Raw genomic sequence first — 23837 nt, 5'->3', positions numbered from 1 at the left:
AAGTGGAATCATGCAATATGTGCCCTTTTGTGTCTGGTTCATCTCATCTTTGATAATGTCTCCAAGGTTTTCTCATTTAGTCGCTAAGTCTTGTTGGATTTTTTGAGACCCCCATGGACTGTAGCCCTCTAGGCTTCTCTGTCCATGGGATTTTCTGAGCATGAATACTGCCCTTTGTTTTTATATGTATTTTGGCAGCTTGTTGAGTCCTCTCTTTTAATAATTGGTGGTGGCATTTTAAGCTGCTTGCCTACTTGCCTTCTTTCTTTTTATTTTATTTTTTAAATTTTATTGTTTATTTTATCTACCTCTAGTATCTCGGAAAAGGAAAGCCAAGAACTGGGAAGATGAAGACTTTTATGACAGTGATGATGACACATTTCTTGATCGGACTGGCCTGGTTGAAAAGAAGCGTCTGAATCGAATGAAGAAGGCTGGGAAGGTTGATGAGAAGCCAGAGACCTTCGAATCACTGGCAAGTTTTAGTTATAGAAGTAGCTGTGGTAGGATTATAAATAGTGTATTATTTGTGTTTGTTTTTTAATTTTTAAAGCACTAGCATTGAAATCTGGTAGTGAAGTATTATTTTTGTGATCTGTAAGTTTGATGGTAATAAACAACCATTTAGTCTTATCCAAGTTGGAGAAAAGTTTGGCTTGTTGCTAGAAACTGTATCTACCTCTAGGTGGGTTCAGTTAAGTTCAGTTCAGTCGCTCAGTCCAACTCTTTGCAACCCCATGAATTGCAGCACGCCAGGCCTCCCTGTCCATCACCAACTCCTGGAGTTCGCTCAGACTCACGTCCATCGAGTCAGTGATGCCATCCAGCCATCTCATCCTCTGTCGTCCACTTCTCCTCCTGCCCCCAATCCCTCGCAGTATCAGAGTCTTTTCCAGTGAGTCAAGTCTTTGCGTGAGGTGGCCAAAGTACTGGAGTTTCAGCTTTAGCATCATTCCTTCCAAAGAACACCCAGGACTGATCTCCTTCAGAATGGACTGGTTGGATCTCCTTGCAGTCCAAGGGACTCTCAAGAGTCTTCTCCAACACCACAGTTCAGTGATCCATTAATGAGCATTCTTTGGATATTATCTTACCATATCTTTGGATATGATCTTTGGAAAAAGAAAAGGAAAAAGTTCCAAATTGTGACATTCTGAGGTGCAATTGACCTTGGCTTTTGGTAGTCAAGAATTGTGAAAGGAATTTCTGAGGAGTATAGTTCTGGTAATACAGGCATACCTCAAAGACATTGTGGGTTCAATTCCAGACCACTGCAATAAAATGAATATTGTAATAATATGAGTCACATGAATTTTTTGGTTTCCTGGTGCATATAAAAGGTATATTCACACTGTACCGTAGTCTCTTAAGTGTATAGTAGTAGTATCTCTAAAAAAAATAGTATATATTTTAAAAATACTTTATTGCTAAAAAATGCTAACCATTGTTCTATCAATGCAGAGTTGTGACAAATCTCTAATTTACAATATCTGCAAGTTGCAAGTAAAGTGAAGCTTCATAAAATGAGGTGTGCGTATAGTTTTAAACAATGTGTCCTTCATGAAATTATCATAAGATGGCCTGCATTTTCACCATATTAATTAGTATTCAGAGTTTAAAACATTACTCAATGTCTAGCTTTTTGATTCATCAGTGAAAACATGCTTTGGGTTCTTTTGAATAAAATAAAGTCTGTGTTTTGTATATTGCTTCTATTTAATTCTTGGTTCTTTAATTCAGAAATCACTTCAATTAGAATTAAATAAATGAAAAATGTTAACTCCATGAGGAGCAGATTTAAATGCACTTCTGAATTAATCCTCTTAAAACTTGTCACAATAATGAAAATAAGAGGAAGAAGAAAAGGAAAGCTACCATATTTTGAAAGATACAAAACATGCTAACCCTGTTAATTTGGTGTTATAGGTTGCGAAGTTAAATGATGCTGAAAAGGAACTCTCTGAAATTTCTGAGAGACTGAAAGCCTCCAGCAAAGGTAAGGGAGTGACTCATTAAAAAATGTTTATTGAGTGTCTACTGTGTGTAGTGCACTTTGCTAGGTACTAAAACTGTATTGGTTAGTAAGATATAATAGATATGGAGCCTTTCTAAGGAGCAACATAGAATTTTAGAACTACAAAGAATATTATAAAGTATTTGTTTCAGCCTTTTTATTTAATAGATGAGGAGAATGAAGCCCATTGAGGCAAAGTGACATTCTAAGATCTGGTACAACCAGTTTCCTTATTCCTAATATCAGTATCATCTTCTGTCCAGCTTCAAGTTAGTGACTTTTCTATGGAAACTTGGGCCGAATTTTAAAATATTTTCAGCTGTCTTTCTGAACATGTATTATCCCTTTCTTGGACAGCTCTGTCAGAGTCTCCGTCTCAGGACTCTTTAGATGCATTCATGTCAGAAATGAAGTCAGGGAGTGCATTAGATGGTGTGTCCCGGAAGAAACTTCACTTGAGAACTTTTGAACTGAGAAAAGAACAGCAGAGACTTAAAGGGTTGATAAAGATTGTAAAGCCAGCAGAGATTCCAGAACTAAAAAAGTAAGTAAGTCTTGGTTATACTTGAAATTTTAAATAAGCATGTATTACATAGATACCATTCTGAATTATATCTTTGTTTCATAGCTAATCACTTTGGACTAGAAATAGATTATAAGAAACTCTTTAAAGCACAAAAGGCAGTGGTTTTGAAATGGGTAAAAAAACATTTTATTTGTGAAATATAAACTGCTACAAGATTTTTAAAGAAAACTATATTGATTCCAGTTTCATTGGAGGGCTCTAAATTTTTACTTAATCTTTTAGTGCAGAGTAAACTTCTTTAAAAAGCAGAGACGTTACTTTGCCAACAAAGGTCCGTCTAGTCAAGGCTATGGTTTTTCCAGTGGTCATGTATGGATGTGAGAGTTGAACTATAAAGAAAGCTGAGCACCGAAAAATTGATGCTTTTGAACTGTGTTGTTGGCGAAGACTCTTGAGAGTCCCTTGGACTGCAAGGAGATCCAACCAGTCCATCCTAAAGGAGATCAGTCCTGGGTGTTCATTGGAAGGACTGATGTTGAAGCTGAAACTCCAATACTTTGGCCACCTGATGTGAAGAGCTGACTCATTTGAAAAGACTCTGATGCTGGGAAAGATTGAGGGCAGGAGGAGAAGGGGACGACAGAGGATGAGATGGTTGGATGGCATCACCGACTCAATGGACATGGGTTTGGGTAGACTCCAGCAGTTGGTGATGGACAGGGAGGTCTGGCGTGCTTCAGTTCATGGGGTCGCAAAGAGATGGACACAACTGAGTGACTGAACTGAACTGAAACTTCTTTAAAAAACAACGTGCACAAAAGGCTAATTTCCCTAATATATAAGGACCTATCCACCAAAGAGACAAATGGGCAAAGGGTATCAACTGAAAGTCCACTGAAAAAGAAATACAAATAACTCTTAACTATATAAAAAGAAATACAATTACTATACTTATAATAAGAGAAATACAAACACTACAATGTATTACCATTCTTATCTATGATTTTAAAACCACAGAAGAAAAGATATGAGTACAGATTGTCATTTTAATGCCTGTATCTGTCATTCTCAAGAACAAATTGATAACTCTTTAGTATATTTAAATACTTTTTAAAAGTGGAATCTGTTCCTTTAAAGGTGGGGAAAAAGCACAGTCTCCTGAAGTTGATTTTATCGTTAACTTTGGTTTCAGGGGAATTATTGGACACAAATGATATTTGAATTATGTTATTGATAGATGGTAGATTAGCACTAGAGTTAGACTTCCTAGGTTTCATTCTCAACTCTGTCAATTACTTTTTGGGAATTTTTTTTTAATATATATAAAGTATCATTTTGTTTATAAAGTAGATTTGGAGTCTGTCAGTAGTTTAGCTTGACAGTCGGTCATAAATTGTACATAAATGTTCTTTTTTTTAAATTCATTTTTATTTGGAGGATAATTGCTTTACAATATACTTTTTGGGAATTTTAAAGCAAGTTGTATAACTTCTTTGATCTTTACTTTCCTCTTCTGTAAATTAGAAGAAATGATGTTGCAAAGATTAACTGAAAAGCACTTAACAATGTGCTGGCATATATGTATTGTCATCTTGTCATAATTTTTACTGTCACTGATATACTTAGCAGCTATTTGTGGAATTGTTTTTGTGGAGCAAAGGTAAAAACTCAGGAACCATAGTCCAGAGCAAACAAATTAACAGTGAGTTTCAAATCCAATTCTGTAATCCTTTAATCTGCGAAGTAGTCCAAGCTAGAAGACAAACATCAGCTTCCTCCAGAACCTCCCCTCCTGCTGTCTATGTGTCTTCAGTTTCTCCTCCCTTTCTTACTTTAGAAAGTAAAGTAAGAAAAAACTGCTTTAGAAAGCATCTGGCCTTCAGATGCTGTGTATCTTCTCCTTCCTCTTCTCACTTGAGGGTTGAACTTCAAAACTTCCTACCTAATTCCATTCCTCCTCCACCCACAGCAACTCTTGATTGTGATCCCATCTTCTACTTTTCATCTCCTTTGGGAGTCTTTGCGTGTCCTCCAGGCCAGCCAGGCTCTTTAATGGAGCTGAGAAATGTCTGTGTTGCTCTTGCCTTTGCTTTCCTGTGCTTCCTGACGCTTGTGGGGAGGGGATATGAGGGATGTTTGACAAAGCATCTTTAAGGGCAGGCAGGCAGGATTTCCTCCGGTGGCCTTATCAATGCAATGGGTCTGTCTCAGTAGAGAAAGGGGGAGAGCACCTCTGAGCGGGGAAGACTAGGTAAAAGAAGGCAGGATTGGAACTGGGGCTTCAGTCGAGCAGAGTAATCAGTTTCTTGTATGGGTCCCTGTGAATCAGAGTGCCAGTGCTGTCCTTATGTTCCAGAATGCAGGGTTGTCCTCTCGTCATGCAGAGAAAGCATAGGGCTTTCTTCCTTCTGTCTCCTCGTGCTATCTTGTCCCTGTCACTTATGCCTACTCTGAGTGTCTTGTCAGCTCAACTGCTGTCCTTTTTGTTTTGCTTTGTTCTTTTTTTCCTTGCATCTTTTCTAATTTTTACAGTCTCTTCTTTTTGCTCTTCCTTAGCTTTACCCTCAGGTGCTTAGCTTTTAAAACTATATTCAGCTAGTGAGAACATTGACAGCTCACCAGCTGTGGGGTCTATCATTAATTCTTTGTCAGGATATCCTGCCTCCCACCCCCTATACACATACTTTTTTTTTTTTTTTAACTTCTGTGCTCAGAGCTGTTGTGTGTGGTTATGATAAGTGTGGCCTCCAGGTAAGTAAGGTATTGAGTCCTTTTCAGAGGTTGGTAGAAAATAGGGCTTTACACCATGGATCCATCTCCTGCTACTTAGTTGGAATGGATCATGTCTATGTGTACTGGCATGTTATGAATAAGTAATATACAGGCAGTACCCAGGTCAGTGTCCTTTGCCACTGACCTGTGTACTGTATGTATCATTTTATGAATGTGAAGTCAGATAGCATGTTGTAAATTAAGCACCTTGTAAATTACTAGACTGTGGTAGCAGCTTCATCTGACCCTTAATAGCTCTGTGTCAGTGTTGTCCATTCAAAGTCTGCTGGCCTGAATCCCTCTTCATTGGTGTATGCGTAAGTGTTTACTTTATGGAAAGTTTTGTTTTGCCAAAAGTTTCTTTCTCATGGTATTTTTAGATAAAACCTTAGCCTCACAGAGGATGAGATGGCTGGATGGCATCACTGACTCGATGGACGTGAATCTGAGTGAACTCCGGGAGTTGGTGATGGATAGGGAGGCCTGGCGTGCTGCGATTCATGGTGTTGCAAAGAGTTGGACACGACTGAGCGACTGATCTGATCTGATATACGTATATATATAAAATTATTTTTTCTTCCTAGAATTGAAAGTCAGGCTACAGATGGAGAAAACAAAGCTAAAAAGCTCACATTGCCTCTCTTTGGTGCCATGAAAGGAGGAAGCAAATTCAAATTAAAAACGGGAACAGTAGGGGTAAGTTGTAGGTCAAGGTCTTAAACTTTTAGCTCTTGAGTTATCCTGAGTGAATTTTTCTCTTTTCTTTTCAAAACTCAATGACTCATTGCACAGTAATGTGAAAAGAGGCTGTGGACTTGGTACGATCACATCTTTTCCAGGATGTGGTTCTTGGATTTTTCTCTTCAGCCTAGGGTTATCAAGAATTGATGAATCGGGACTTCCCTGGTGGTCCAGTGGTTAAGACTCTGTGCTTCCAATGCAGGGGGTGTGGGTTCAATCCCTGGTTGGGATCTAATATCCTACATGCTGCCCAGCTGAAAAGAAAATTGATGAATTGATTCATGCCAATTTGCATGTAACCGATTTGTGAATTAGAATACCAGTTTATTCATTTGTGAACAATGTTGCATTTAAGAGAGAGTCTCCTGTGGTTTTTTGTTTTTTTTTTTCCTGGTGGATAGATGTTATAATATTCAGACTCAGCTAACACTTGTTAGTAACATAATCTATACACCTGGTTCTGCCATATGGTTTTTCTTCCTTCATTTAATCCTTCCACCACTTTATGAGACCTTCCCTGGTGGCTCAGATGGTAGAGGATCCCCTGCTAATGCGGGAGACCTGAGTTCCATCCTGGTCATACTGTAAAGCTACTTGTTCATGGATTTTTTTCCCCCTCATAGAAGTTACCCCCCAAGCGTCCAGAACTCCCTCCAACTCTAATGAGAATGAAGGATGAGCCTGAAGTAGAAGAGGAGGAAGAGGAGGAGGAAGAGGAAGAGGAGAAAGAAAAGGAGGAGCATGAAAATAAGAAAACGGAGGCTGGAAGCAGTAGGCTGCAGCAGGAGACAGAACCGGAAGAAGCAGCGCAGGAGACGAGTCCTCCCACAGACTTCACATGTTCTAAAGAAACAAACCATGGTAGTGTCTTCTCTCTCCTTCCTATGCTGTGCAGTGGGCATTTACATTCATCATGCATAGGTTTGAAAAAGCAAAGCCAGTCCTTGCTTATGCATTTTGACTTTGTGACACTTTGTGATAATGTGATACAGCTGACTGTAACCTACCTTCCTGGTCTTTCTTTGATTGCCAGTTATTATTTATTCTCACTGCAAAATATGGGCGAGTATTTCCAGTGTGTTCCAGAGTTACTGAAAGTTGAAAGCTGTGGAATCTGAAACCTCAACGGCTGTGGAGCAGTCCTGAACTGCTGCCACTCTGTGACTAGAGGCTGGTGGAACAGGGTGGATGACGGGGCCTGACCAGGTGGTCTCAGAGAAAGCCTTCCCTTAGTCATTTTTCCCCCACAGAGGCTAAATATAATTGTATCTGCAGCTTGTACTTCTCAGGAAACATCATACCTCATTCATCTTTTTGCCACAGTACCTGGCCGAGAACCTGACATGTAGTTTTCACCTACCTCAGCAAAGGGCTAATGAAAAATGTAAAAGAGGAAATTGATTGGTTTTTAAATATTAAGTATAATTTCTTCTGCTTATAAAAGGCATATATGTTCATTTTAGAAACTTTGGATCATACATAAAAGTCCAAAGAAGAAAAGAGTAATCTGCCACCCCTAGATATTATTATCTTTTTAGTAGCCCCTTAACCCTTGTCAACTGTGGGGGTTATTTTCCTGCAGGTTTGTTGAACTGCTTTGCAAGATTAAGACTGCAGAGAAAAAAGGGAACATTAGGGAAAACAAAAAACATTGGCAGTAAGCTATGTGTGGAAATGTGTGCGTATGGACTTCCAAAACCAGGCATGTCCATGTGAAAACACCAGGCCTGCCTGGTATTTTTAAGTTACTTTCAGCTGTTTTAGGCACAGAAAAGTGACTGTTTGCTCATCTTTGAGAAGTAAATCTTTTGTTTTTGCATTTTCCTTTGTTACTGGCACCATGCTTGGCCTTTTCAAAAAAGGCAGTTATACATACTTTTTTTAGCATCTAGTCTTTGATTCATTCATTATAAGGATGATACATAAGCAGCATTATAGGGGAGCAGTAAGTATTGTATTTTTTTGTTTGTTTTAGGGCCTGAAAGCAAATGTGTGTGTCTAAAAATAGCCGATTAAAAATTTTGGTTTGTAAGATGCATTAATTAGTAAATGCACCTGATTAGGGGTTACTCCAGGCATTCATTTATTTATTAATTTACTTACTTATAAAACAACATTGGGATCATATTGTACATGCTATTTTATAATCTATTTTTTTCTATGTCTTAAAAAAATACTCTTTTAAGTGTGGTTTTAATAAGGGGCAAAGTGGCCCATCACGTGAATGTGCCATAATTCATTTAATTAACTATTATTATGCATGTATATTTTAATTAATTTTTGCTATTATAAACATGCTTGTATGTAATAAATCTTGGTGCTCATCTTTGATTATTTTCTTTGAATATATTCCTTGAAGTAGAATTTTTGGTTAAGGAATATGTCCTTTTTTCAGGCTTTCAGTAAGTATTGCTAAAAAGTTTTGCTTCAGAGGTGGCCAGTTTTTGAAGTAGAAAATTGGTGGTTCTCTGTTAGACATCTGGAGGCACGTTTATTGAAAACCTAATTAAGCTTATTGAAGCTAATGATAGGAAAACTGGATGATTATGTATGTACTTAGCTTTTCTTGCTTTTGTTTTCTTGGGTCCCCACCGCAAATTAAGTTAATACAGTATGCTTTGGTTCTGCATTTTATAGAAAACATGTCTCAACTCAGCCAAGTGGAACAGAATAAAGATTGCCAAGAGATTAGTGAAGCAGCTGCATCGTGTGAGGAGCCCTCAGGCAAGTGGAACAGTGACTCCTCCGCTGCTCCTCACACTGGCAGCCAACTGGTGTCAGAGATAGGGTGGGAGCTGAGCTGCGGGGTGCAGACCTGGGGTCGATGCTGCTGCCAGGGCCATGGACAGAGTTGGAATATATGAGAGATGTCTGTTTGGTGCCATCTCACTTGTCCTTCTTTCGTCCTCTGCCTCCTGGGGTTCCCCCGCAACCTACAAAGCACCCTAATACCTTCGTTTTCCTCTGGTTCTGCAAAACCCTCTACAAATTTACCTCTCCCAGAGTTGAGTATGTGCCTATCATGAGGGTAATTCCAACATTCTTAAATTGGTTGAAAGATTGGCCTATTAAAAGGACTGTTTTGTTTTTTTTTTTTTTTTTTTCTGCTTTTAACTATAATGATTAAATTGTAAAATAGTAAAGTCACTCCATTTTCCTTTACCTTTTCAAAAGGTGTGATTAAATTCAAGCTTAGGATTTGAAAACTAAGGTTATTAATGAAGGGACAGTTCTCTCTTTATATAGTCTTCACGGTAGTCAGAGTTTTTGAGAATTAGATTGTGGTGTTTTCTTCAATAATTATAATACTGTTTAAGGAGGAATTTTTCTTTTCTATTTTATTTTTCTGAAATAGCCATAGCCTCTTTTTTTTTTTTTCTTTTTCATAAATTAGCATCAAAGAATGAGAATGAGAAAAGCAGAGATGAATTCAAGAAAAAGAAACCTCCTGGTCCAGGCAAAGTAAGTATTTTAGTCATAATCTTCACTTCTGAAAGTAAAAATGAATCCCTTTGTCATGAACCATATCCAGAAGAGTGAATCCAGGGGCTGTCTTAGCAGAATTCCCAGATGTCTACTACTCTTTCTTCTAGAAATCTGGGCTCTTTTATTTTTGAATTTTTATTTTTTTAACCTGTGGTGGAAATCTTTGTATTAATATATCAGTGCAGTGAGAGCTTCCTACCATGTGAAGTGAAGTGAAATAAAAGTTGCTCAGTCATGTCCAACTCTTTGCAACCCCATGGACTGTCCATGGAATTCTGCAGGCCAGAATACTGGAGTGGAAAGCATTTCCCTTCTCCAAGGGATCTTCCCAACCCAGGGATCAAACCCAGATCTCCCGCGTTGCAGGTGGATTCTTTACCAGCTGAGCCACAAGGGAAACCCGAGAACACTGGAGTGGGTAGCCTATCCCTTCTCCAGGGGATCTTTCCGACCCAGGAATTGAACCAGGGTCTCCCGCACTGGGGATGGATTCTTTACCAACTGAGCTATCAGGGAAGCCCTCCTACTGTGTGGGTGTACTCTGTTGAACCAGTTTCCTACCGATGGACACTTGGGTTCTTTCTAGTCTTTTATTATAACAGTGCTATAGTGAATAACCTTAGTGTATATATAATTGTGTTGCTGCTGCTAAGTCACTTCAGTCATGTCCGACTCTGTGCGACCCCATAGACGGCAGCCCACTAGGCTCCCCTGTCCCTGGGATTCTCCAGGCAAGAATACAGGAGTGGGTTGCCATTTCCTTCTCCAGTGCATGAAAGTGAAAAGTGAAAGTGAAGTCGCTCAGTCATGCCTGACTCTTAGTGACACCATGGACTAGAGCCTACCAGGCTCCTCTGTCCATGGGATTTCCAGGCAAGAGTACTGGAGTGGGGTGCCATTGCCTTCTCCGTATAATTGTGTTAGGATAATGTAAGTTCCCAGAAGTGGAATTGCTAGGTTGTGTCAGGAGGTCCACCCTCAGGCTGGGTAGTTTCACAAGAGGCCCAGCATGTGATGGAATTTACAACTGTGGTGTCATCATTCACATGAATACTGAGCACAGCCAGCAAAGGGAAAAGGCACGTGGAGTGAAGTCTGGGAACCAGGTACAAACTTCTAAGGGTCCTTTTCCAGCAGCCACATAGGCTGTGCTTAGTTCCCTTCACAACAGGTGACAACTTGTGAAACCGGAGAAGCTCATTAGAGACTCAGTCCCCAAGACTGGTACTGGGGACTGATCACATAGTAATCCTGCCTGGCATCTACCCAAATTCCATTGTCCTAGAAGGAAGGCAGGTGTTTGGCATAAACCACGTTGTTTTTATAGTTTTGGCTCAGTGGGCCACTCTTGTCAGGTAGGGTAGTGGGAACTCTCCTGAAATCCAAGTTCCCAGATGCCAGCTAACAAGTCTTTCACACAGGCCCTTCAAAGGGTAACAGTTAGGCTGCTTTGTTAACTTTTTTGCACCTGTATCAAAAGGCAGATGTCAGATTTTCCTCTCTGGGGTTAGAACTCTGACCTGCATTGACTGCCTCTTTTAGAAAAAAGTGCCACTCTCAGTGGCTGACAATAAGCTTGTTGAAGCTTTATGGGAAAAAAAAAAAATCAAGATTCAGAGAGAGAGTGATCCCCCATTTTTGGTTACTTATGTCAAGATCATTAGTGGAAACTGTTCTCTCAATTTTTGTTTGCTAACAAAGATAGGGACAATAGTTCTTAGACTTAAATTCTTTTGAGTAAAATAACATCTTTTCTTTGCAGGTTCCACTGATACTTTCTTCCAAATATCCAGAAGATGACCCAGATTACTGTGTGTGGGTCCCACCTGAAGGTAGATGGGTTTTACTTTTCTTTAAGATTCATTTATTTAGGTTTCAGAATAGGTAATATGTACATAAGTATAAGAACTTTACAAGAGTATATAGTAGAAAAGTCTCCCTTCTGGAGGAATAGGTAGATATTTGATGATACTAGGAAATTATTGTTAATTTTTTTTAAAGTATGAGTGATATTGAGTTATCTTTTTTAGAGAAAGTCCTTATCTTCCAGGAATATTGTACTGTATAGAAGTGTTTGCAGATGAAATGATAGCTGGGACTTGCTTAAAATAATCCCGTGGTGGAGGATGAGGGAAGATAGAGGAGGGGCAATAGATAAAGCAGGATTTGCCACATACTGATAATTGTTGAAGCTGAGTTCTGGGTACATGGAAATCCATTATATTTTTCTCTTTACTTTTATGTATGTTTTAAATTTTCTGTAAAGTGGCAAAAAAAAAAAGTCTTCTAGCTGTGCTTTAGCTACTCAGTTTTTTTCCTTTAAAGACAACCAAATATCAGTTTCTTACCACTTCTTATATACATTATATAAAATGATTTTGAAAGCAATAAAATTTCATCACTTTTTTTTTTAATGTAAATGGAAGTATATCCTATACCTTACTGTTTTGCACTTAATAGTATATGGAAATCCTTCCATAGCTGCTTACAGATTTCTTTTCTTTTTTTTTATGGTAACATAGTTCTTTTTTTATGGTATGGATATATCGTTACATATTTAATCAGTTCTCTCAATGTATATTTTCGGTCTTTCCAGTCTTGTGCCATTACAAATAAGTCTACAATAAGTAACTTCTAATAAGTATAATTTTGCAAGTGTAGACGTGCACTTGTAGAAAACAAACTCATAAAAGTCAACATATTGGAACAGAGGCTATGAACATTTTTAAGATAGTATAAATTGCGTTCTATAGGGATTGTACTAGTTTATGTTCATACATACACCCTTAAGGCAATATAGGGCTTCCCTGATAGCTCAGTTGGTAAAGAATCCAGCAATAAAGGAGACCACGGTTCGATTCCTGGGTTGGGAAGATCTTCTGGAGAAGGGATAGGCTACCCACTCCAGTATTCTTGGGCTTCCCTTGTGGCTTAGCTGGTAAAGAATCCGCCTGCAATGTGGGAGACCTGGATTCAATCCCTGGGTTGGAAAGATCCCTTGGAGAAGGGAAAGGCTACCCATTCCAGTATTCTGGCCTGGATAATTCCATGGACTGTATAGTCCATGGGGTCCCAAAGAGTTGGACACGACTCAGTGACTTTCACTTAAGGCAGTATATGAGATAATTGTTTCCCCATGTACTTACCACAAGTTGCTTTTTCTGTGGGTTGGATTTCTAATATGCTAGCAATTAATAGAAATGTAGGTACTAAAATGCTTGCTTTTTATTTGCTAGTAAATGTTAGAGTAGTGGTGAAAAGACTGTAGTTTGAAATTATATACAAAAGGTCATATTTCTATTTGTTTTACTTTTTGGCCCACTGATGACTGGATATCTTTTCCCTCCTGACTTGGAAATGTGAATTATCTATTTTTCTTTGTTTCTTTTTATGCTGATATAGGCCAAAGTGGAGATGGCAGGACCCATCTTAATGACAAGTATGGGTATTGATTGCTTCTGAATCTTAAAGGAAGACCTTGTGGACCATGTGACATGGGATATTTAGGATAATATATCAAGTTGAATGTCCGGAGAAGGAATTCAGATGCTCATTTGTAAAATCTGGTGACTGGCATTTTCTTCTGTACTCCTAGCTTCCTAAATTTACCTACCTATCTGATTCTCTTGAATTTGATATTTATGTTTAAAAGTGTTTGTGTATGTATGTAAAAAGGAACCATATATTTTGAGAATTAGTAAAGTGAGAGACATGAGTCTATTAAAGTAAGAAGCTGAAAATGTCTCATGTTTATTTAAGGCCACAATGTCTTTCTTAAGCTTTAGGGACTATGCTTTTACTGAGCAATAGGGTGTTTTTGTCAGATGGGCTCTAGGATTCACTGATAATTGCCTTCTCAAGTAAGTGCTGAAATAGGAGGTCATGCCAGGGCATAACCCTGGGTTCTCTGTCATTTTTGGAACTAAGAATAGATACACAGTGGGGGTTTCCTACTCCCTCCCACTGTAAGCCTCCTGCCAAGTTTGAGGACAAACCCTGGCTTACCAGGACACAGTTCAGGAACACATAGCACACCTCATGCACTCAGGCACCAATGCTGATAGAAACTCAGCCCTTTGAATATCCTGGATTCTGACCAATCGGGTTAGTCACTCCTCCTGTGGAAAGGTGCAAATAAGGTCACAGAATGAAAAGCTGGATGTCTTCTGCCCCCTGTGGGGCTTCTCACCTCTGTAACGAGGGGAATAAAAGTCCCTTCCTCTCTGGAAACATGAAGAAATGCAGAACTATGTCTATTTCCACTCCCGCTTCCCATCATTAGTGCCTCTTTTCCACAGGAAAGGAAAGCCTAAGAGTGGAAGCAAGGTGGAAAACCTGTGGATTTGGCTGGAGGCAGACATAGTAAGCAGGCAGGAGAAAGGCTGTGGCCCAGCGAGAGGGAGTGGATGAGGTGTGGATTCTACGGGATGATGAGGTGGGCAGGAAGCAGTAACGAGAAACTTCAGTTACCCTGACAGATGTCTGGCCTGCTAAAAATAAGTCTGACTTCTCAGAAAACAATACCAATATTGGCATTAAGAGAAACTACTATTTTGGACTTCACTTAGACCAACAGACAAGAACTTGATGTAAGGAGTGACTGGAATTTGGGGGCAGAGTGGCCATGCCACTGTAGATCTAAATAGTGGACTAATCCGGATCACTGATCTTCAAAGGTAAAACTCTTTATTTAAACAAAATTGCATGTGCAATCCTAATACTTGAACAGTTAAAAATATACCTAACTCTGGTTGAGTTGAAGGCATCAGGATTGGATGTACACACATACATACACCTGCATGCATATCTTCCTCTCCTCACTCTACTCTCACAGTGACCTTGAGGAATCCTAGGTGCTTCACAGAGCACAGTCTGCTTTAGGAAGGCAGATTTCTAAATGTTCTGGGAATAGTATGTACAATCCTATGTCTGGAGAGCATGAGAGCAAGTAGGATTCCATTGGCCAAAATAAAATATAAACATGTAACTTGTACAGTTAACATCAGTGTTTAAAAGACCAGCACGTGGATCTTAGCTTCTTTTTATCAAATAGGAGGCTTTGGGGACATGACTTATATTCCTTGAGCCTCAGTTCTGTCCTGTTTGAAGCCAGGACAGTAATGCTTTTAGCTCTTTGGATATCGGGTTTATTCTAGGATCACATGAGACCATGTAGACAGATGTGCTTTACACAGTTTTGAAGATACTAGTAGCTGTTATTCACCACAAAAAAGATCATAACATCTGGGCTGACTTACCTGTGAGAGACTGGATTGTATCAGTGATTCACCACTGTAGCTGCTTATTAAAATTACCTAGGGAAATTTTAAAAGTTTTTGATTCTAATACTTGGATCCCATGTCAGATCAATCTAATGAGAATCTTTGGCTTCCCAGGTGGTCCAGTGGTTAGGCTGCTGCACTTCTGCAGGGGACACGAGTTCAGTCAGGAACTGAGATCCCATATGCTGTGTAGTGTGGCCAAAAATAAATAAATCAGAATCTCTGGGTCAATCCCTTTTAAAAGCAGTCCAGGTGATTTTAATGTACAACCATAGTGGAGAACCTCTGAAGTGGAGTTGGCAGACCTTTTTTTTTTTTTAATTAATGGCCAGGTATTTTAGACTGGCACGCCATACAATCTGTTGTGTCTACTCAGCTCTGCTGTTGGAGTGCAAATGGCATAGACAGTATACAATGAATGAGTGTGACTGTTCCAATAAATATTTACTCATAAAAACAGGTGGTAGGCCAGGCTTGGCCCAACCTCAGCTCTAGGCTAATTCACTTTTCAGGGTCTCATTAGATTCAAGATGTTCCTTAAACTTCTTCAGGATATTTGAAAAGTTTCTAATCAAAAGGCTAATTACCTGCTCCTGTACTATGTGGTTGTAGTTTTTTGGTTATCCAAAATCTAAGTGATCCAGTGTCCTTTGCACAGAAATGGAGGCAAGGTTATTAGACATTACAAAAAATATTGTTAACACCAAGAATTCAACAGGTTATCTGTGAGCAGGGTGTCCCTGGTCTACTCTCGTGGCCTCCTTAGGAATTCTGCATCACATCTGCCTCTGTATTTAAAGAGCAATGGGAAGCCACTGGGATGTCAGTGATAGTGAAATGGTCAGATTTGGGTCTTTTAAAGAACACTCAAGCTACCGGTGGGAGGAAGGATGGAAGAGGAAAGAGGATGCAGGAAGACCAGTCAGGAGTCTGCTGCAGATATCCAGCTGAAAGACGATGGCAGCTTGAATTAAGTGGAGATCAAGATGCAGAGACAGAAAGGGGTCCTTGCAACAATTTAACGAGTAAGATGGCGGAGACTGAGTGATGGATTGTCTGGGAGTAAAGGGGGAGGAGGCTGGAGGGTAATTCCTCAGTCACTGGCTTGTACATCTGAATGGCTGATGCTGTTTGCTGAGATGAGGGGATACTGGAGGAGGACCTGCTGGAGGTGGAGGATATCATAGATGTCATCTGGACAAGTTGAACTTGATGTCCCTTTAAGACATCTAAGTAAAGATATCTAGAAAACAGTTGGATAAAGAGGTCTGGATCTCAGAAGAGGGCTTGAGAACAATTTCAGTCTTCACCAGCTGAGCCTAAGATTCAGACCAGGTGGCAGGCAGAAATTTTGCAGGCAGCCTCCAGTCTTGGACAACTGGTCTCCAAATCTTTGGTATGGGGAACAGTGTTTTTGGCTACAGGTACTCATTTATTTGGGGAAAAAGTAAGTGCTACAGTGAGCAGCATTCTGGAAAGAAAAGGTCAGTGGCATGAATTTAAACAGAATCTCTGTCTGCTTTTGGACATTTCTAATGATTTTGCACAGTACCTGGTATATGCAATAAATGTTTGTTGAGTGCCTGCTCTAAAAATTTCCCCTGGAATTGTCCCAATCTAGGATAGAAAGTATGAAGTCCCATTATTTACCTGTAGCCCATTATGAGCCTTTACCCGTTACTACTTCACTGGAACTGGAAGGAGTTAACTATGTGGGAAATAATGACACAGTTCCTATCTATTGAACTTTGAAATCATCCACAGCCTGGGGGATCTGTTGCTTTACCATTGAAATGCTGCCACCTCCCAGAAAGGGTGTGACAAGTGACCAGCAGCTGTGGACGGCTTCCTGAGAATGGGAGCCAGGGGGAAGCCTGCCAGCCCTGTGGCAATCAAAAGCAGGAATCCAAACCCCTGTTGAGGCTGAGTTCTCATGCAAGGTTTGGTCCACCCCTGTTTGGACCCAGCAGGTTTGATGAACTGTTGGGAAATGACGTAAAACTCTCCTTGACCTTTCTGGAGGGTGGGTCACAGCATCAAGCCAGTATGGCGTCTTCTCGTGACAGGTTGCTCTTTGATCCTGAGATGCCTCACTTGATGTGGGCATTGAGAACCATTTTTCAAGATTTCTTCTCAGCAATCTGAGAGGACTTTGCCCTGCTTTGTTTTAGAGATTTGGTGCAAGCACAGTCCAGGGTGGGACTGAGAGAGACTTCTATTATAGGGTCATATAATATTATATGGGTCCCCCAAAATTATAATATATATTATATATTATAGGGTCCCCCAAAGAGGACCCAGCATGGATGACAGGTTTGAGGGCTCAGCATATGATGGGAACAGTGGTTCCCACTGAGTGTAACTCCACCTTCTTCATTCCCCAAATCAATCTTTATTTCGAGTCTTCATAGAATTTGTAATTCATTTTAATGAGATATCAATAGAATTGATGGTATGACTTTGAATAGATTTCTATTTGGAAAATGGGAAAAGATTTAAGAATAACTCTCCTTTTAAACTTAGTCCACATCCTTGGTTCTGACTGTGCTAATTGCCAATTTGATATGGAATTTTAAGTGTAGCATTTAGAGTCCTCATTTATCCTTAAAAGTAAAAGTCTATTTACTTCCTGCAGAGGACAATTTTTCTTGCCATCTAACCCGTGAAAGAGCATCTTATAAATCAAGTGTATATCTTATATCTCTTGAGGAAGCATTTCTGCAGGCTTCATAAGCCTTTAGTGGAAAAGGATTCTATAACCATCGTGTCTAAATGTTTGTAGTAGAGGGTAGTATATAACATGAAACATGTATCTCTTGAGGTCTTTGTCTGAAACCAAACACTGTGATTTTGTTTTGCTCAGCCATTTAAAGTACCTTCTTTTTTTTTTCTTTTAGCATTAAAAAAAGACTGACCCCAAGTCAATCTTAAAAATTTCTCCATGTAGAGGTTTTAGGATTCATTCCTCTGTATCACCCCCTGCCCTGACCCAAGCTCCACTCCCCTCATGATTCCTCCCAGATTTCCCTTCCTTTAGTCTGTGCCTCATCCAGCTCTTGTCAACACCTCTGAGCTCTCCTAAAAAGAGAAAAACCCAAAAGAACTTCTTGGCCAGTACATCACTGAGCAGAATCCTCATCTCTGAAACCTCAAAAGCCTCTCCATTATCCAAATTCATTTGAGGCTTTAGAATCTGTATTATAGGGTTCCTGTAATTTTTGATCATAACTGATTCCCATATGCTCTTATCGCTTCCCTTTCTGCCACCCAACCACCTGTACCCTATACTCTAGTAACAATAGATTTGCCCTGAACAGACCTTTTACTTCTAACCATATTGTCCATCAAGCCTTGCTGTACATGGCCTTGAGCCTCCGTTTCCTTGTTTATTAAATAGAGAAAATATGAGCTACCTCAGAGTATTGTTGTGGAGATTAAATAACTGAGCTGTCTATAAAAACTTTAGCCATTCTTGATACATAATCAGCTCCCCAGAATGTGGTCCTCTTGGGCTTCCCAGGTGGTGCCAGTGGTAAAGAACCCGGTAAAGAATGCAGGGGACGCTAGGGACTGGGGTTTTATCCCTGGGTGGGAAAGATCCCCTGGAGGACGGCATGGCAACCCACTCCAGGATTCTTGCCTGGTGAATCCCATGGACAGAGGAGCCTGGTGGGCTACAGTCCATGGGGTCACAAAGAATTGGACATGACTGAAGCACCTGGGCATGCAGCATGCAGTGTCCTGGCTTGTGTCTACTGGGTAGAGTCCTACCCATTTTTCAAAAGTTCAGCCTGAGTCTCACTATCTTCAGGAAACCTTGATCATCCTGATTGTCACTAAACCCCCCTCTCCTCAGCAGCCCTACAGACTGTATTTCTGCTTCTGTGATGGCTCTTGCTTGGATGGCCTGACAGCTGTTAATTATGTGTGTGCTTGGGCCATTTACGTTTGTAAGCGTTATGAGTTGAGGACAGGAACTATCTTATTTTGTACCCCACCTGCACCTCATGGAACTTACCAGTTCACAAAATAGGTGCTCAGCTAACTTGCTTTACACGACTGAGGGTTGGAGGGCAAGTTCAAGTCCTGGCCCTTCTTACCATTGGGTTTTCCAGGCAGAGAAGGGGCCTTAGAGCTCTTTGTTTCCAGAACTTTTGCAGACAAGCTGGATAATCTCAGCACCTACCATTTTAGCAGTCTTAATGCAGGCAGAGGCCTGGATTCCTGTCCTACTTGGGGAAAAATCGGGCAGAACTACCCCTTCCCATCAAGGAGTTCTGGGTTACAGCAGCTGGCTTTAATTTGGGCTTTAAGTCCTCTGCTGGCCCTGGAAAATCTTGATCTGGATGGTTGGCTCTGGTTTCTTCAGGCTGTCACGCACAGCCCTTCAAAAGTCAATGCAACTATGTCAGGGAGTGACCACAAGAGGGCAGTAAAGCTCCATCGCTATACAGGAGTTGAATGCCAGAAGACAAACGTTTCAAAGCAGAAGAAAGAATAAGAAGATCCTGAACTCTTTCACAATCAGGATTCTGAAAGACTTCAGGGCAGCAAGCTGGTTCAGGTCACCAGAGTCTTCCCAGGCCTAAGACCTGGAAGCAGCAAATTAGGGACTCTGACAAGCTCCCCAGATCTCTTCCCAGCCTGTTATTTTTGGTGCTTCGTTTCACCTGGAGAAAGTCATCCTCCAGTCTTCATGCAAATATTCTATGGAGGAGTTTGCTGCTGCTGCTATCTGTCTTAAAAGTAAAAAGAGGAGCTATTAGCACCTTTTGTCTAAGGAAACTGAGGCTCAGAAAATGAAGCAACTTGCTCAAAGGCATGCCAAGTTCATGGTGGAACCGTAGTTCCAGATTCTTTGCTCATTCCTTCTAGTTTTCAGTTGTTTATATTTGTAAGGTTTGTGAGTTTCTTGAGCAAAGACTACAGCTCATTTGTCTTTTTGCCTCTGCATGCTGCTCCCTTAACCTTTAGGACTGTGAATGGGTGTGCTGTATATGACTCTGTCCCTTCGGAGTTGGATTCTATGACCTGTTTTATCCCCTCTGTCTTAGTAGTTCTGTGATTTGGAGGCACAGCCCTAACAACGACAGTGGTGGCCCTGAGTGATCCTACTGGCTGAACATTTCAACAAGGGCAGCCACTTGGCTGCCAGCCTGTGACAATCCATCATTAGTAATGCAGGGAGGGCGGAGGACAGTTGGACAGTTTCTCAAAGTGTGCACCAGCATCGCTGGCATTATGAAAGTTGACTTTGGGGGAGGAGAACGAACATGTTTAATTTTAGTAGTTGTGAATATAAATACATGCATTATTATTTATACACACATACACATATGTAATGTTGCATAGAATGAGGTCAGCTTTTAAGGTAGTTTATTTAAAGAAGAACATTAAGTAACAATATGGTGGAATGAAACAGGTATACCATTGAGTGAAGTTCAAGGAACTGTGGTGGGACTTTCCTGGTGGTTCAGTAGCTAAGACTGTGTTCCCAGGGCAGGGGGTCCAGGTTTGATCCCCGGTCAGGGAACTAGATCCCAGACTACAACTAAGATCCCACATTCCGCAGCTAAAAGATTCTGCCTGCTGCAGTGAAGACTGAAGATCCCACATGCTGCAACTAAGACCTGGCGCAGCCAAATAAATAGAGTTTTTAAAAAGGGACTGTGATGAGGTGGGAAGATGCTGAAGTCACAAAACTATTTCATATTTGGCTCTGTGACCCTTAAGCCATGAAGCCCTAAGTTGCTGACCTTAAACAAGTCTTGGTTTTCTCATCTGTAAAGTCAGAGAAGAATTCTTGCCCTCCTTAACTCAAATGAGAACAAATGAAAGCACAGTGAAGTCTGGAAAAGTGTCCAGTGGTGCTGTATCACGATTCCCACTTGCACCCAGCTCTCCCTGGGATCTCCTCTTTACCACCACAGAGGGGGCCCCTCAACTAGCATCCGGTTCCCAGATCCCAAGGACCGAGTCCAGTCCTGCTTGTTGTCCACATCTGGGCCTGCCATTCTGAGGAGGAGGAGGAAGGAGGGGCTGGAGAAACCCTGGAATCAATCCAGGAACAAGTCCCAACACGTCACTGTTTGCTTTGTCATCCTGATTCAATGACCTCATACAAGGAAGGGAGGGAGCAGAAGGAGCTGTTCTCTCCCAGATACCTAAGGAGGCTTCTGACATCTCCTGTTTTCCTTGTCATGAGAAGAGCAGGCGCCAGGCTGTGATTTTTAAGGTCTGAGCTAATGCTGGAAGCGAAGGAGAACAGCACCTCCCATAACTGGCCAGACTCTGCTTCTTGGGGAGCTGCTTGGAGCAGAGGGGCAGAGGTGGCTGCGATGGGCATCGGAATCCAGGCTGTTGCCCCTACTCCCCGGAGGGCTCGAGAATACACAGCCTTGTCCCCGGGTTCTGAGCAATCTCAGCGCTACTTGGGTGAACCCTAAGGATTGGCAGTTAGCTGTCCCTGAGGCTAGGACAGCTCCTGGACTGGTTTTTTATCTGGTCCCCAAGGGACAGCCACTAGAGTTGACAGAGGCTTCAGTGACCCTAGTGTTGTCATCCTCATATACGCTGCACCTTCACGTACAGTATCCAGTGAATACTTTCTGAGCATCTACTGTGTACCAGGCCTTTTGGGGAAATGAGACAGCTGTGTGTATCAAAAGGCTACATGGGACCTTAGACTCACCTTACCATGGAGCTTGCTGTTGTCCTTACCATCTTCTCTGGTGGCTCAGACAGTAGACAATCTGCCTGCAATATAGGAGACGGGGGTCCGATCCCTGCATCGGGAAGACCTCCTGGAGAAGGGAAACGCAACCCATTCCAGTATTTTCGCCTGGAGAATTCCACGATGGAGGAGCCTGGTGGGCTATAGTGCTTGGGGTTGAAAGGAGTCAGACACAACTGAGTGACTAACACACGCACACACACACACACCAATCTCTTCTGCTACCCTGAACTTAATATTTAAATGAATTATCTTGTCAGCCAAACAAACTGCATTTGTAAGGTGTTCATTTCCAAGTTTTTTGTAATCAGACATTTATGTAACTGCAAATAAGTGCTTCTGATCAACACAAGATAACATTATGACACTGAATATCTAGTCACACAAAAGCAAAGAGATTCAGCATTTTTGCTATCCTATTTATCCTGGTTGGGCTTTTTAAAACTTGAAAAGTAGCTGGCCGTCCACCTGGGGAATCAGTTCAAGGTTTTTGAGGCAGTGACATCTCAATTTGGTTTAGAAAGATAAGCAAGCTGTCACAGGCAGGAAGAAAGAGATCCCTGCAGGCAGAGGGCGCAGAGCGATCCAGGTGCTGGGCCCAGCAGCTCCATCCCTGGGCTGGTCAAGGGCATCAAGCTGTGGCTTGAACTCAGTGGGGTGGAAGCTGCGGTTTGGGATGGAGCTGATGAGGGTGGAGATGGGAACCAGGAATCTTATAGTTGAGTCTAGTCATGTGATGGTCCTGGAGAAACCGAGGCAGGAAATACCACTGGAGTCCCTTTGGTTCCCAACGGCAGGAAGGAAAAAGATAGCAGAGGTCAAGCCAAAACTCTGCCCCAGAGCTGGCTGGAACCCCATCTCCCACCCTGGCTGCCCCGCCCCTTAACTCCCAGAGCAAACCATTTTTCTCTGATTTTTTGGCTCATCTCTTAAATGTTCCAGAGTCAGAACAGGCTGTGCCATGGTTGAACAAACCTGTTGAACAAATAAACAAGGCAGGCTGTGGGGCTGGGAAAGCACCAGACATGGGCCCCCAACCAGACCCATGACTTCGGTAAGTCTGTCCCAAGCCTGGGCCTCGGCTTCTTCCTTCAGCCATGAGAGGTGGGAGCCTGGCAGCTTGAGGGGTCCCTCCTAGCTCTGTGATATAAGCAAGTTGCCCACAGAGAGGAAAACTCCAGAGCTGCGAGTTCAAAAGAAGCCTCCTTTCTTCTCACTACCCAATGCAGCTGAGGGCAGAGAGAGGGGAGATCTGCTGCTGCTGCTGTTAAGTCGCTTCAGTCATGTCCGACTCTGTGCAACCCCATAGACGGCAGCCCACCAGGCTCCCCCGTCCCTGGGATTCTCCAGGCAAGAACACTGGAGTGGGTTGCCATTTCCTTCTCCAATGCATGAAAGTGAAAAGTGAAAGTGAAGTCGCTCAGTCGTGTCCGACTCTGAGTGACTCCATAGACTGCAGCCTACCAGGCTCTTCTGTCCATGGGATTTTCCAGGCAAGAGTACTGGAGTGGGGTGCCATTGCCTTCTCCGAGGGGAGATCACCTCGTGGCAAATATTGAAACCAAAGGACATCCGTTTACTCGTTCACTCATCAAACACTAACCGAGTGTCCAGTCTGCTGGGTGCTGTGCTGCCTGTCCCTTCCCTCCAGGAACATACTAGGGCTTATAAATGCTCCGGCTGAGGAGACAGGGTCACAGTTCTTGTGTGTAACTAGTTCTCACCACCTCAGGGCCTTTGCTCCTGCTGTCCCCATCCCCTAGACCACCAACCCCTCCTTCCTCCTCCTCCAGGCTCAGCTTCAGCTGCATTTCCACTGCCTACCCTCTAAGTGATAGGCTTCCCCATTTCTCCGTGTCTCTCAGGCCACACTGCATCACCCTCATAGAATTTATGGCAGTTTGTATGCATGTCTGTCCTTCATTTAGTCATTGATTTTTTTCACCTTTTTGACTTGAGTATCAGCTACCTGAGGGCAAGAATTCTGTGTGCATTTTTCTTTTTCATTTTTCATGTGCATTTCTGTTTGCATTTAGCAGCATATACTTGTGGAATTTGGCATGGGCTGTATTTTTTTACATGGACTACCTTATTTAGTCCTCTAGATAGCCCTAGGGGAGAGGCATTGCTGTTCTCTACATTTTGGAGTGAAGAGACAGATATCCAGAGGATGTTAAGTATCTTGCAGTTGGCAGGGCTGAGTTTGGACCTCATCTTTTAATTTTAATTCTATTTAATTGTTACATGTCTTTAGTTGTTTTATGGTATACATTTTAAGACTTT

At 41.6% G+C, this 23837-nt stretch overlaps 1 protein-coding gene across 3 annotated transcripts in view; it reads left to right on the top strand.

Moving 5' to 3' along the window:
• The window catches only part of SLC4A1AP (solute carrier family 4 member 1 adaptor protein), a 75640-nt gene that overhangs the window by 11246 nt on the left and 40557 nt on the right, over nt 1–23837 (top strand). For 2 of the 3 annotated variants that reach the window (XM_027555778.1, XM_027555776.1), the window contains exons 6-13: nt 315–475; nt 1927–1996; nt 2372–2558; nt 5897–6008; nt 6677–6914; nt 8691–8777; nt 9448–9515; nt 11302–11371. In XM_027555778.1, the coding sequence (XP_027411579.1) occupies nt 315–475; nt 1927–1996; nt 2372–2558; nt 5897–6008; nt 6677–6914; nt 8691–8777; nt 9448–9515; nt 11302–11371 (993 nt within the window). Of the gene's footprint in view, nt 1–314; nt 476–1926; nt 1997–2371; nt 2559–5896; nt 6009–6676; nt 6915–8690; nt 8778–9447; nt 9516–11301; nt 11372–12941; nt 13284–23837 lie in introns of those variants that run through there. The other variant, XM_027555777.1, reaches the window with a different exon arrangement.

This window comes from Bos indicus x Bos taurus, chromosome 11 (genome assembly GCF_003369695.1).
Source record: "Bos indicus x Bos taurus breed Angus x Brahman F1 hybrid chromosome 11, Bos_hybrid_MaternalHap_v2.0, whole genome shotgun sequence".
Lineage (NCBI taxonomy): Eukaryota > Metazoa > Chordata > Mammalia > Artiodactyla > Bovidae > Bos > Bos indicus x Bos taurus.
The sequence above is the reverse complement of the archived record's forward strand: the minus strand, read 5'-3'. Positions and strand labels throughout refer to the sequence as shown.